The sequence below is a fragment of the Clupea harengus genome, chromosome 19 (genome assembly GCF_900700415.2).
Source record: "Clupea harengus chromosome 19, Ch_v2.0.2, whole genome shotgun sequence".
Lineage (NCBI taxonomy): Eukaryota > Metazoa > Chordata > Actinopteri > Clupeiformes > Clupeidae > Clupea > Clupea harengus.
In genome coordinates, this window is record NC_045170.1 from 15,975,042 (window position 1) to 15,987,248 (window position 12,207).

General features: G+C 39.9%; 2 protein-coding genes and 1 long non-coding RNA gene across 4 annotated transcripts in view; 2 read left to right on the top strand and 1 right to left on the bottom strand.

Annotated features, from left to right (window-relative positions):
• Positions 1-7,225, top strand: srd5a1 (steroid-5-alpha-reductase, alpha polypeptide 1 (3-oxo-5 alpha-steroid delta 4-dehydrogenase alpha 1)). Its single transcript, XM_012818251.3, has 5 exons — positions 1-676; positions 835-1,001; positions 2,578-2,679; positions 4,671-4,821; positions 5,372-7,225. Exons 1-5 carry the CDS (start codon positions 366-368, stop codon positions 5,436-5,438), a joined length of 798 nt encoding a protein of 265 aa, XP_012673705.1. The 5' UTR covers positions 1-365; the 3' UTR covers positions 5,439-7,225.
• Positions 2,371-12,207, bottom strand: part of LOC122133782 — a 21,259-nt gene continuing 11,422 nt past the window's right edge. Inside the window, exon 2 of the long non-coding RNA XR_006152983.1 lies at positions 2,371-2,673. This is a non-coding gene — a long non-coding RNA (uncharacterized LOC122133782). The remainder of the gene's footprint in view (positions 2,674-12,207) is intronic.
• tent4a (terminal nucleotidyltransferase 4A) overlaps positions 9,295-12,207 on the top strand; it is a 20,919-nt gene continuing 18,006 nt past the window's right edge. For both annotated transcript variants that reach the window (XM_031585787.2, XM_012818236.3), the window contains exons 1-2: positions 9,295-10,407; positions 11,982-12,105. In XM_031585787.2, the coding sequence (XP_031441647.1) occupies positions 9,554-10,407; positions 11,982-12,105 (978 nt within the window). In that variant the 5' untranslated portion in view covers positions 9,295-9,553. The remainder of the gene's footprint in view (positions 10,408-11,981; positions 12,106-12,207) is intronic.

Below are 12,207 nucleotides of genomic sequence, written 5' to 3' on the forward strand. Positions count from 1 at the left end.
TTTTACGGTCCATGCTTATACCACAGACAGTGTAGAGCGACAGTACTACTTGTTCTTGGGTAACGTGATGTTGCATATACATAAATGCAGTGGCAATATTTTTTAACGTATATTTTCATTGGCTTTTTCAAATTGATGACACACCCACCCTCTCTCTGATTGGTGTGTTACAGACAGCACCTCAGCTGGTCATATGTGGCGTGTATCCTTTTGTGGGGCTGCGATTAGAACAGAAGGCATGTGTCGGGCTGTAGCATGAATTATCATTTGTTTGCATGCAAGTTACGTTTTACTTTTTCCGTTTAGTGTAATATTAATATTACTGGTTGATCTCGGTTGATGGAGTAGGCTGCAGCTGTGCTACAATGGACGTCATTCTGAAACTTCTGTTCTCATCAGAGACCATGGAACTGTATATCTTGGACTGTCTCGCTTACATTATGATATCTATGGCATTTCTAACTTTTGTAACGTTACTTTTTGAGAATGTACCCTATGGAAGGTACGCCTCCAGTAGATACGGATTTCCCGTCAACGTCAAATTTGCCTGGTTTGTACAGGAGCTTCCGGCATTCCTGGTACCTTTGTGCCTGGTCTTCTTTACCTCAGCGTCAAGAACATCCCACCTGCCTAACCAGTTACTTTTGTGCATGTATTTTTGCCATTATATACAAAGGTATAGCGTGCCTTCCAGACATCTTTGTCTTAAATGTATTTACATTTATAAATACTGCTGTAGCCTATGCAATGAGATGATGCTCCAACATCAAATTGATTCTGAATTTGCTTACAGTTGTAACTTTTTTAATAAGAAGAATATTGTGCCTTTTTCAGGTCTCTCATATACCCGTTTTTAATTAGAGGGGGGAAGTCCACACCTTTTCTATCCTTTTTACTCGCCATTGTGTTCTGCATGTACAATGGCTACCTCCAAACAAGATACCTGAGCCATTATGCGGAGTACCCTTCAGACTGGGTTACACATCCCTTTTTCATCTCAGGTAAGCATCTGTTGTGGAGATGGGTCTTGTTTACCATCAGCTCTTGAATCAGTGAAAAAGATATTGCAATGGGGCTGGATTCAGTTGATGACTATCGGGTCAAAATTACTGAATTCTGTCATTCAAAAGACAGGAGTTAGAATTACATTTAATGATGTGGCGGACTTAAACAATAAATAAATCAGTCCAAAAGTATGAATTGATGGAGCTGAAGTGTCCCTGTCTGATGTGTTCCAGTCGTCTAAAACACAAGCCTTGTATTGTTTGGTGTGATATTTCTCTGAGAAACCACCAGGAAGTGTAGACTTGTGCCATAACCAACAGCACTCTTCTCTCAGAATGATCAAGTGGAAAACTATTATAGTATGATATAGTAATAATATATTGTATACAACAGATATGTATAATTATGTCTTCAACATGAAAATGAAATGTAGAATTGAGGAATCATCTGCTGTGCTTCACCCACACCACCTGCCTAATTACAATTAGACACACATAAGTGGAGTGGTGTGTAGTCTCTGATATTAGATGCCAAGAGTGAAGGATATTTTCTGTTTCTGTTGCAATTAAAATGCTCCCAAAGGCTAATCAAGTATCTAATCGTGGAATCCTCTCCCTTAAGCCACAACTATAGTCACAAAATCAAGGTGTATTGCTTGTGTGGAGAGAAAAATGTCTCAATTATATGTAAATGCACATACCATGATCCAAAAAATATTCAATGCTTTTACAAATGTGTTTTCCTATCCAAAAAACAGAAGTCCTTACTAGTATATGCAGATTCTTGATAAAAAGGCTCTAAGCTTTCAACAGAAGATGTTCCATGGATAATCTTACCGTATGAATGGCGTGTTCACCTTTTTAAAAATTACCTGGTTACGGCCAATTAGATATAACTTAGCTATCTGACTTGCACTCAATCAGAGGGTGTTACCTGTTTGATGATCAAATCACGAATCACAAATCATGCATGAATAGTTTTAAAATGTAAGAAATATGTGGAACTGATATGTTATTTCTGCAACAGTGGCAATGAAAACCTTTTATTCTTATATCATTTTATGCTATAGTGTAGGCTGAAGAGAAAAATGTGCTGAAAAACACTAATTTATGTGACCTCAAAGCTGACGTGTTGAATGTGTCCCATCAATGATTTATTAAATGAACATTTTAATTAATTTAGTCAGTTATCATGCTCATTTTAATGTAAGGGAAATTTCAATTGTGTTGACTGTAAACAACAATAAGGAACACAATTCAGCAAGAACTCCTATTAGTCATGTCAGTTGTAACTCACAATGGGAAGGAGAAACTGTATTATGTATTTTTACAAATAATAAAGTACATATTTACAAATAGACATTCATTTGTACAAATCAGAGTACATTTATTAAAATGAGAACTTATAGTGCAGGAGTTCTGGGTTTGTGGATAGAAAATGTTCATTTTCTTGATGCCTTGTGATATCTTAGGCTTTGCTTTCCTTACACATAGGTCGGGCACAGTATTTGTTTTAAGGCACAGAATTTGTACACTTTTTCATCCACTGTTTGGTGTGTTTTTTTTTTTGCAGGTGGCATCCTTTGGTTGGTTGGGTGGGTCATCAATGTGCACTCAGACCACATCCTCAGGAATCTCCGAAAACCTGGAGAGACTGGCTACAAGATCCCTAGAGGTAAAAGCAAATGTCTCCAGTCAGATTAATTCACACTCAGTATGCAAACAGGTGGCATTCCCCACAAGGAATGCTCAGATTACACTGTGTATTCTGGTGAGGATTTCAGAGCGATTGAGTTACTATGATAAGAGCGTACATGTTCAAACCTACTAAGCTTTTCTTCTCCCGTACGAGTACCGTGCTAAATGGGATACATTCCAGGTCAGTCACTAGATGCCAATAGGCTGCTTTTAGCCAAGAAGCTGTACTGGAATGAGCCCTGGGCAAGGTGACATTATTCCCTATTTGGCACAATTTATTCTGCGTCACTGAGTCTTCAACTATAATGTTACCCTCTGGCCCAGCAACTCAGCTGATGTATCCCAAACAGCTGTCCTGTCATGAGGGAGGTTCATGTACATGTTGCATCGTATGTGGTAAGAATGGTGTTGGTCCTTTTTAATATTTATATTTAATGGAATCAGAATTCCGTTTCAGTATTTGGGATGCTGGACATCCTATTTGTTTACATCTATAAGTCTATGCGTTTAAGTCCATCTATGTTTATTTATATCACTGGTTACATTTTGTTACATCCTCATATATAAACACAAACGCGTCTTTTTTTAGTAGTAGCGTAGTGATAGTGTGGAGACATTTTGTTATGTTTAGTACTATGTATAAAAGTCATGTTTGGATCATTTCAAATATAAGACATCTAGAGTCTAATTATTTACACTAATAAATATTTATGTACAAGGTACAGCAGGGAAGCAATGTTTTTTTAATGATCAGAAAGTATATGGTATCCATTGCAGTCCTGTGACAAAAAGCATCTCCAGAATCGAGGTATCGAGGAAAAGAGGTACAATGTCACACCCACAACCTGCCATAGCTTGTGCTCGAACAGATGTGCTATTGATTTGAGTACCAACGCTACTGGCAACAGTTCTGTAATGAACAAACCTCGTATGTGACATTAGAATTATAAATAGATGCCCTTTACTGTGTGACTCATTGGCCTAGCAGCCCACCAGGACATCAGTTCCCTACAGACTGTCATGATGTATGACAGGAAGAAGTATCAACTTGTCATGTTTATGTGCCTTCTCAGACAAAATGTGACAAAATGGACAGAGCACCAGTCTGTAGACGTTTTGTTATCAGAGATGGATTTCCCCTTCCATTGTTTGGTCTGGCTCATGATTGTTTATGTTGATAGTGAAACCATCCAATTTGTGGGATGTGTGTTGGTGGTGACAGCCTGCTCGCTGTTTTCAGACTCGTTCCCGCTGTTGTTGTTTACTGAAAATGGGGCTGAATATTGGATAAATCATTACTTCAGCAGCCACAGTGAGCTCTCTCTCTCTCTCTCTTTCTTTCTTTCTTTCTCCCTTGCTCTCTCTCTTTTTCTTTCTCTCTCTATCTCTCTGCCATTTTTGTTGTTGAGTCACAGCAAATTAATTTGTTGTGATTGTCAAAGAAAATCTGTTTTCTTTTATACCCCAACACCTTGGCTAGCAGTAAATTAGGATACCACAGCACAACATGGAACAATAGACACCTAATTAGCGACTCCCTCACAATCTAAAATTAGTTTGTACTAACTGTCTGGTTCTCACAGCAGTCATAATGTTGTCTCTATTGAGGGATTCATGCTGCCTGATCCCCTGGTCCTTGGTCTGTCTCATTGATATTGTCCATGAAGAAGAGGCTGACTTGCCTTCAAAGCCATCCATCAGACACCTTAGATATGATTTACTTTTATTTAACCAGAGTAAGTTGATGGAGCAGCCCCTATCCTCTGCATATTTAATATCCCCCATGTGCACAGAAATCGATTTAGTTACTAAGTTTCAAACAGTGCTTTGTATATGTATCTTTTCATTTTAAGGCACTATCTGATATTCTACCGCAGGGGTTTCTAAGTTCTTTATTTAAACTTTTGGAAATGTATTTAATGATTGGATGATCTAGAGGATGAATGTCTGTGTGCTTTCTCTCTGCAGGCGGCTTGTTTGAGTTAGTTTCTGGAGCAAACTTCTTTGGGGAGATTATAGAATGGGCAGGATTTGCTCTGGCTGGTCATTCTATCCACAGCTTGGCGTTCGCCATCTTCACTATGGTTGTTCTGTCCTGCAGGGCAGTGGCACACCATAAGTAAGTACCAACAAACTCACATCAAATACCACAATCTAACATGAAAGAAAAGCTAATCTTATTTTTTAGAACAATACAGAAATATAGTCTCTGATTTCTTTGAATAATCAATATATCCAGGCCTGTACTGTAGAGTAGTCTACAAAGAGACCCTATTGGGGTTTGCTCTTTTAATATCAAGAGCCAGTAAATAGATTAGATTCAGTTTCATTGTCTTTGTGAAGAGCACTGGTACAAAGCCAATGAAATGCACTTAGCGTCAAACCAGAAGTGCAAAAATATAGTACTATTTACAGAAGTGTTGGAAATGAAGTACTACAGCATAAGTGCTATATCTTACAATATGTACAATAATGGACAGTGGAGAGACAATATACAAATATCATATATGTAAATAGTTAAATACGTACTGGACATAAAGAATCATGAAGTATTTTTAGTATTGTATATTTTTGTCATACTTGTCATTATTTATGATATATATTTTAGTATTGTATATATTTGTCATACCCATATTCTAAATGGACATCATTTTTGATTGATTTTGTAGGTGGTACCTCACAAAATTTGAAGACTATCCCAAATCAAGAAAAGCTCTATTGCCTTTTGTTTTCTGATCACGTGTCATTTACTGGACTTTTCTAAACCAAACCGCCTTCTGAATCTTACTTTGCAACAGGAACAAGCAGTATTTCACATTATTTCCATAAACCTCTCTTTGAAGAGAATATCAGATGTTTTTTTTATGCTGTGAAATTACTTCATGCATCGACACAGTATGAAGCTGTGAGTAAGAAATTGGGTTTTGCTTGAACAAATTTACACCGTGGCAGCGTGAAGATTTTTTTCAATGAGGATCTCAATTCTTACAAGCAGAACAAAATACTAAATCTGAGGTTGATGTGACACTTCTCTTTGAAGTTGACATTGAACGAGCCGAACCAGTATCATGAGGGATGTCGGTGTATATCTGGCCTTGGGCCTCTAATAAGTCCTGTGGTGTTTTGAGCATGCTGCAAAGTTCCCTGTTTTTTTCTCTTGAGGAGATTGGTTTGGTGAAATGTCACTGTCCAACAAGGTCTGTGGAAAGGAAGGTATAATTGCAGGCATGTGAGTCTTTGGAGCAACTTTGGAGAATCAACTTTGTTTCGGCCCACAGGTCTTCATCAGGGCTAAAACCACCCATGTTTCAGACCCCATCAAAATACTTTTTTCACATTAATCAGATTCTTTTATACATAGCGACTTGTATAGAAGGGTACATATATTCATTTTGATCAGTGTGTGTGTGTGTTCCCTGAGTGTACAAAGGTGTCTTTACTCATCATGTTAATAAATAATTCAAAGATTGTCTTTCCTAACCATGTGAGTGAAGGTGGTTGCTGGTAACATCAGGGCAGCTGTAAGCAGCTGTAGAGGTCAGCCTGGCTGGGGCTGAAGAAAGGGGCTGCCTGCCTGCCCGGCTGTACAGTCATCTCCAGGGGCCCTCATTCACCAACCCCACATGACTGCTCTCTGTCAAGTCACTAACAGACTAACAGTGCTAGCAAACAGAACTTTTGTTAAACAGCATGTTATCTTTGAAATGATTTTATACTTGCTCTGATTTAGGATGGCAAGCATAGCGGATTGCTAGATGAAACCGTTGGACTATGTGAAGATTGAGTGAGTCACTTCTTGGACACAATAAAAGAAAATGACGGACTATTTAAATTCTTATATTTAATCTTAAAGTAACAAAATGTTTGTGACCAAGTATTTGGGTTCTCAACATTTGATATTTTGATAGTTAAAAGCTGTACCATCAGCAGGCACTCATTGTTTGTGACTTTGAGCTCAGAGCAGTCCATGTCAGTTATTTACCATCAAGAAGACAAATGATGTCTGCTGAGGTTACACAAAACACTAGGCCTATGTCAACACAGACGGTTTCTTTTTGCTAATAATTGTGTTTACTTGAAAGGGACGTTTTTATGTGAACTTGTAAAGGGTAAATAATTGAGAAAAAATGTAATGTCTTTACTATGTGCATACTGTGAAATAGTTTGTCATTTAATCATTCTTTTTCAGTTTTACAAATTATTTAATATGATATTGAGAATTATTTTTTGCTTATTTTATTTCTGATGGTTGAACATGTACATTATTAACAATGTCCTAATAGAGTATTGCTGAATACTGCTGGTGATTTAGTGTATGTTTTTTGTCATGAAATGATGTTTAAGAACAAATGCAGTATTCATCTACAGTGACTCTATGTATTATTTAATTAATTAACTGTTTGCTTAATAGAATACAGATCTATGGTTTACAGTGAGAGAAAACAGATGTGTTTTTATTATCTATTTCTTAATGGGACAAACATAAATTATATATCCAATTTTATAAAAACTTTTCATTGGTATTGGTTCTGTCATGCATTTGCTCGAAATACAGATGGGTGAACTTTCCATGTTTATATTATATTGAGATATCTAGGCCTTATCTGTGAAGTGTCACAGCATGCATGCCACAGACATGCTCCAACAGAATCCTTCCCATTGACATTTAAGCCAACCTGCCCAATCCCACTACTGCTGTGTATTATCTAGCATTGCTCAGACCTGCTATGCAAGCCTTGAGCTATGTGCAGAAAGTTATCTGTGAACAATGGATTTTTTCCTATGAGGTGAACCTGAGTACTACTGTATGCTCAGATGCCTATCATGTTGGTCTCTCTCTCTCTCTCTTTCTTTCCACTTACTCACCCCTACCTACTCAATGTCTAGCTCAGACATACACATATAGATACATGTACTCCCTTACCCTACTCACAGAGTGCTGGAATGTGTTCACATGGGTTACCCATGGGTTCACAGGATTGCAGCAGAACATATTGCACCCATATGGGCAAGTATATTTTTCACAGATTAGGCTCTCGTGTGTGTAACCTGACGTGAGACTTGACAGGGGGGGGGGGGGGGTAACTGAAAGCAGTTCACAGCCACATTACCTCCACTTAGCCACTGTTACTATGTCAAAGGGGAGATACTAAAGACATCATCTTGGACACAAATTCACCTCTCCTCTATATGACTGTGACCCATGTAGATCTGAATAACATGCATGCTGTGCCACTGATGGTGTGGTAGTCCCAAACAGGCTTGGGCCTGTGTGAGGGTGATGGGCAGCCAAAGACGAGCTGACCAGTGACTGTAAAAACCAGTCATTACAGTCACTGAAGCTGACAGCAGAAGTCTGGCTGAGAGGGGTTTCCCTCTCACAATGTCACATGCCACACGTGAGTGGGGAGTGAAGAGGCTGTTACGTAACAGGAGGAGGAGGGGGAGGTGCTGAGGCTCCTACTGCTGCTCTACAGCCTCAGTACGTACCAGTGCTTCCCATTGTGATTTATTAGCCTGGAGGATGGCCTTTTTTTCCAAGGGGGTGATCTTAAAAGTGTGCGTAGAATTTAACACCTCTGGTCAGCCTTGTTTTGGGAAAACTAAGAAAAACGGCTCATCTCTCTCTTCCTCTCTGCTCAGTGTCTGGCCTTGGGATTTGCAATATTGTTTAAATGGCCAAACTGGGACATAAACAGCAATGTATTAAACCACACTCAGGGATGCTGAAATTGCTGTGCTGAACAGGAAATGACAAATCTAACAAATGTAATATTTTGTCTGTGCAGTCCCTTATCTTCCATATTTTGGGATGTTTATGTATGTGACAGGACTACAGTTCTCTGTGTCTAATCGTATAATTTATCTCAGGGGTTATCAGTCATATTATTAAAAGGTTTACCATGCTGATTACTCATTTTAGAGTCGTGCAGAAAATAGTAACCATTGGCTAGAGAGATCTCGTTGATCCACCATGGAGTAACCTGGTAATGGTAATCATTAAGAGATTTTCTTGTGGGCCTTTCCTATCTGTAGCTGTGGGTCAAAGTTGAGTTCACTCTCCTTCCCTACAGCCCAACCAGACCAAAGACAGTGACTGTACAGATCTGAGGCTGGTTAGTCAACTAGTTGGCCTATTACTTTCTTTGAGTGACTGGTCCGTCATTATTATTTTAAAACGTGTGTGAATTAGCCTACTTTAAAGCAGCTGAACCTAAAAACAGCTGAACCGTGTATGAGAAAGAGATCCATTCGCATTAAGGCAATAAGGCCTGGGTCAAAAGCCCACATGTAATTAATGCCCCTTTAAACACTGACAATTATTCAAATTAGAACATTTTGTTCCATCAAATGTTCTGTACACACTTTTAAATGACTCGAGCTGGAGTGGGGGCGGGTGTGTAGTAACATTCCCGGCTTTCTCATACATATGTAAAGTACACACACAATGAAAAGACTCTAAAAAAGATCAATTATTCGATGGAGTTTGGTAACGTTACTGCAGGGAGGGAGGGAGGAAGGGTGGAGTAGCTGCGCCTGCTCGTTCCTCAAACGGGGGTGTGTACAGGCGATAGTTTAAAATCCTACAGACATGCGTATTGGATTTCGGGGTTCAAGGGAAAACGCCATATTGGAATCACCGTAGTGTAAGCTAACAGTTTACAGCTAGCGGTTTGAAAAAGGACCACTTATTGATCCCCGGTTGCTTGGGCGTTTTAGCACTTTTGCTTCTCTCTCCATTTTCTACAACCCCTTTTTTCTGGGAGGCTATCTAAGTCCAGGAACGCGTGTTTACTGAACTGGGAACACGTTGATTTGCGAGAAAGGGGGTGTTTAAAAAAATAAGTTGAATGGATCCGAGGGTTGCTTGGATTCAGCCGGAACAGAAAGGACCTGCGAACGCCTTATGGATGCATGTCTGGGAAACGTCTCAGGTAGTCCGGGCTAATTCCGGTCAGCATCACAACCACCACAATATCTGTGTCAATTCACCGGCGTTGGACGGTTTTAAAAATGTTGCGGCCGCGGCGACATCAAGCAAAGGCGTCTGCAGCAGCAACCCAGCTACCACCGTAAGCAGCCACCAGAGCAATGCAAATAACAGCACTAACGTTAACTCGCGAAATGGCACTGTAATACCTGGATTTTTAACGTTACCAAACGGCAGCGCTCAAAACTGTATGATTGCTTCATCGTTAAACGCCAATGGAGTAAAGGTAGGTGTCGAGGAGGCCAAAATGTCTCTAAAGACGGGCTCAGTTTCTTCGTCGTCCTCAGTGGAATCTGGAGCGGACAGTCCATCTTCCAATTGCTCTTTGGGAAGGACTAGTAGCAATGTTAACGTTAGCGGCAATGTTCTCACAGGGAATATGAACAGGAATGCCGGGGGTCCCAATTTGTTTTTTAGTTTCAGTGAGAATATGTTTAACAATGTCAACCATCATCACCACCACCACCACCACCATCAACGCCATTCCCATCAGGAGCAACAGCAGTACAATATTCAACAAAATTGCATCAAGCGCCACCCGTTTAACCCGTCTGCAATCCATAATCACAGTCACCACCATCCAGGCCGAAGGAAAAGTGACAACAAGGCGAGCACGTATGGAATAAACTACCAGCTGTCTAATTTGAGTAATGGCAATTATGTCAGTTCTGGGACGCCGTGGAAGACGAGAAGATACAGCGCTGGGGTGGACGGGTGAGATTTTTGTTATTTCACGTTGAACAAGGCCATAGTTTCAAACTGGATCACATGTTCCGTCTCCCTGTTCACTGATGCTCATCTCAGAATTTCTCTTTCTCGTTTTTCTAGAAGCCACGGCGTTAAGGCCGGCTACTACTCCAACTCATAAGTTACTCATGACGGTTGGGGTTGTCCTAAAGCCCTACCTAGCTAACGTTAGCTTGTTTCTAGCCTTTTTGTATTTTACGATTGACAGAGTGGCTAAGCTAATTTTAGCCAATCGAATCTCCTCTGTAGCTAGTCAGATGTTAGCTGCTAGCAGCTAGATAATGTGAGCTGTTAATCATCGGTTTGAACATTGGATTGGTTGGCTAAGTTAACTCTGAGAATGCACTATAATGTTTTCAAGTGCACTTGCCCCAATGACTACCCACACCCTCGTATCAGTATGAAGACATTATTCGTTAGTTAAGTATTAGAGGCACACAACTAGCTTGGGTTAATTGCTTGCATACTAACGTTAGCATTTTCAAAATGAGCAAGCTAGATGGATGTGAAAATTAAAACATTTGGACCGGTGATGATCGGCCAAACACTTAGACGTTAGTTGGAAGCTTATTTTAACTACAAATAAAGCTCATGGATATTGTGAAAGCTGTTTAAACGTAACTCTTCACATCCACATTTCAGTACATGTCGTCGTTCCGAACTTGATGTAGCCTACACATTTTTGGTTTACGTTATCAGTGGCAAATGAAATCCGCCGATTGGAGGAAAGTACAATTTGGCCAAGCCCATTGGTGTTCTCCCAGAGAAGAAAGGCCCCCGTCTTTTAGCCGTTCCCCCATCATAATCAGTTTGATCGCACTCAAATAATCTCGAAATATTGTTTAATTTGCACACTTATGAAATATAATCAATTTGAGTTTCCACGTGCAGTTTGAGTTACTCGGAACACAACACTAAAGGGCTTATCAGTGAACGTGTGGGACCTTTCGTAACCCTCTACGGTCACAGGAAGTGTACAATCTGTTGCATGAACCTGCGATGTTTGCAATGGGACGGTTGCACCCATCTGGAAATTTTCTCTGAAGGAATTTAAACTGGTTGTCAAAACAGAATTGTGGCTTTGCTGATCATATTAAAGTATTCTGGATTTTTTTGGTTTGGCTTGCTCGCTTGCCCTTCTTCTGTTTTGTTACTTCTGTGACTGCCATGTTTAATAAGAATAATGGCACTTTTATCTGCGTTATAACCGTACAAGTTGGGGCATCACTGGTGAAACTGGATATGCACACCTTATACACCTAAGCTAATTATGCCTGCAGCTTTACCAATCTGTGTACCAATCTTTTGCTCTGTAAAATCAACAGTGCTATTAAAGGCTTTCTTCTGTGCTTTTACCCTGCAGCACTCAAAGTCTGATTTATAAGCTGCATGAAGTTTGCAGTTTCGCAACTTAACTTAAGCACTTTCATAACTTAACCTCAGTCTTTGTCTGAAGCAATTTTTTTGTTTCTTACATTTTCTGACCGTTTGGATTCCCAAATAACTGAACTTGTCAGTGAACTAGTTCCCATTTTTCCCAGGCTCCATGAAGAGATTGTGGACTTCTACAACTTCATGTCCCCTCGACCGGAGGAGGCGGCCATGAGGAAGGAGGTGGTGGACCGGATAGAGACTGTTATCAAGGAGCTTTGGCCCACTGCAGATGTAAGTATGACTGTAGAGGATGGGCCTCTGGCACTGTGCACTTAAAGAAATGTGATTTAGACAGCCATTTGTCATGCACCACCCATGGAGTGAACACTTAAC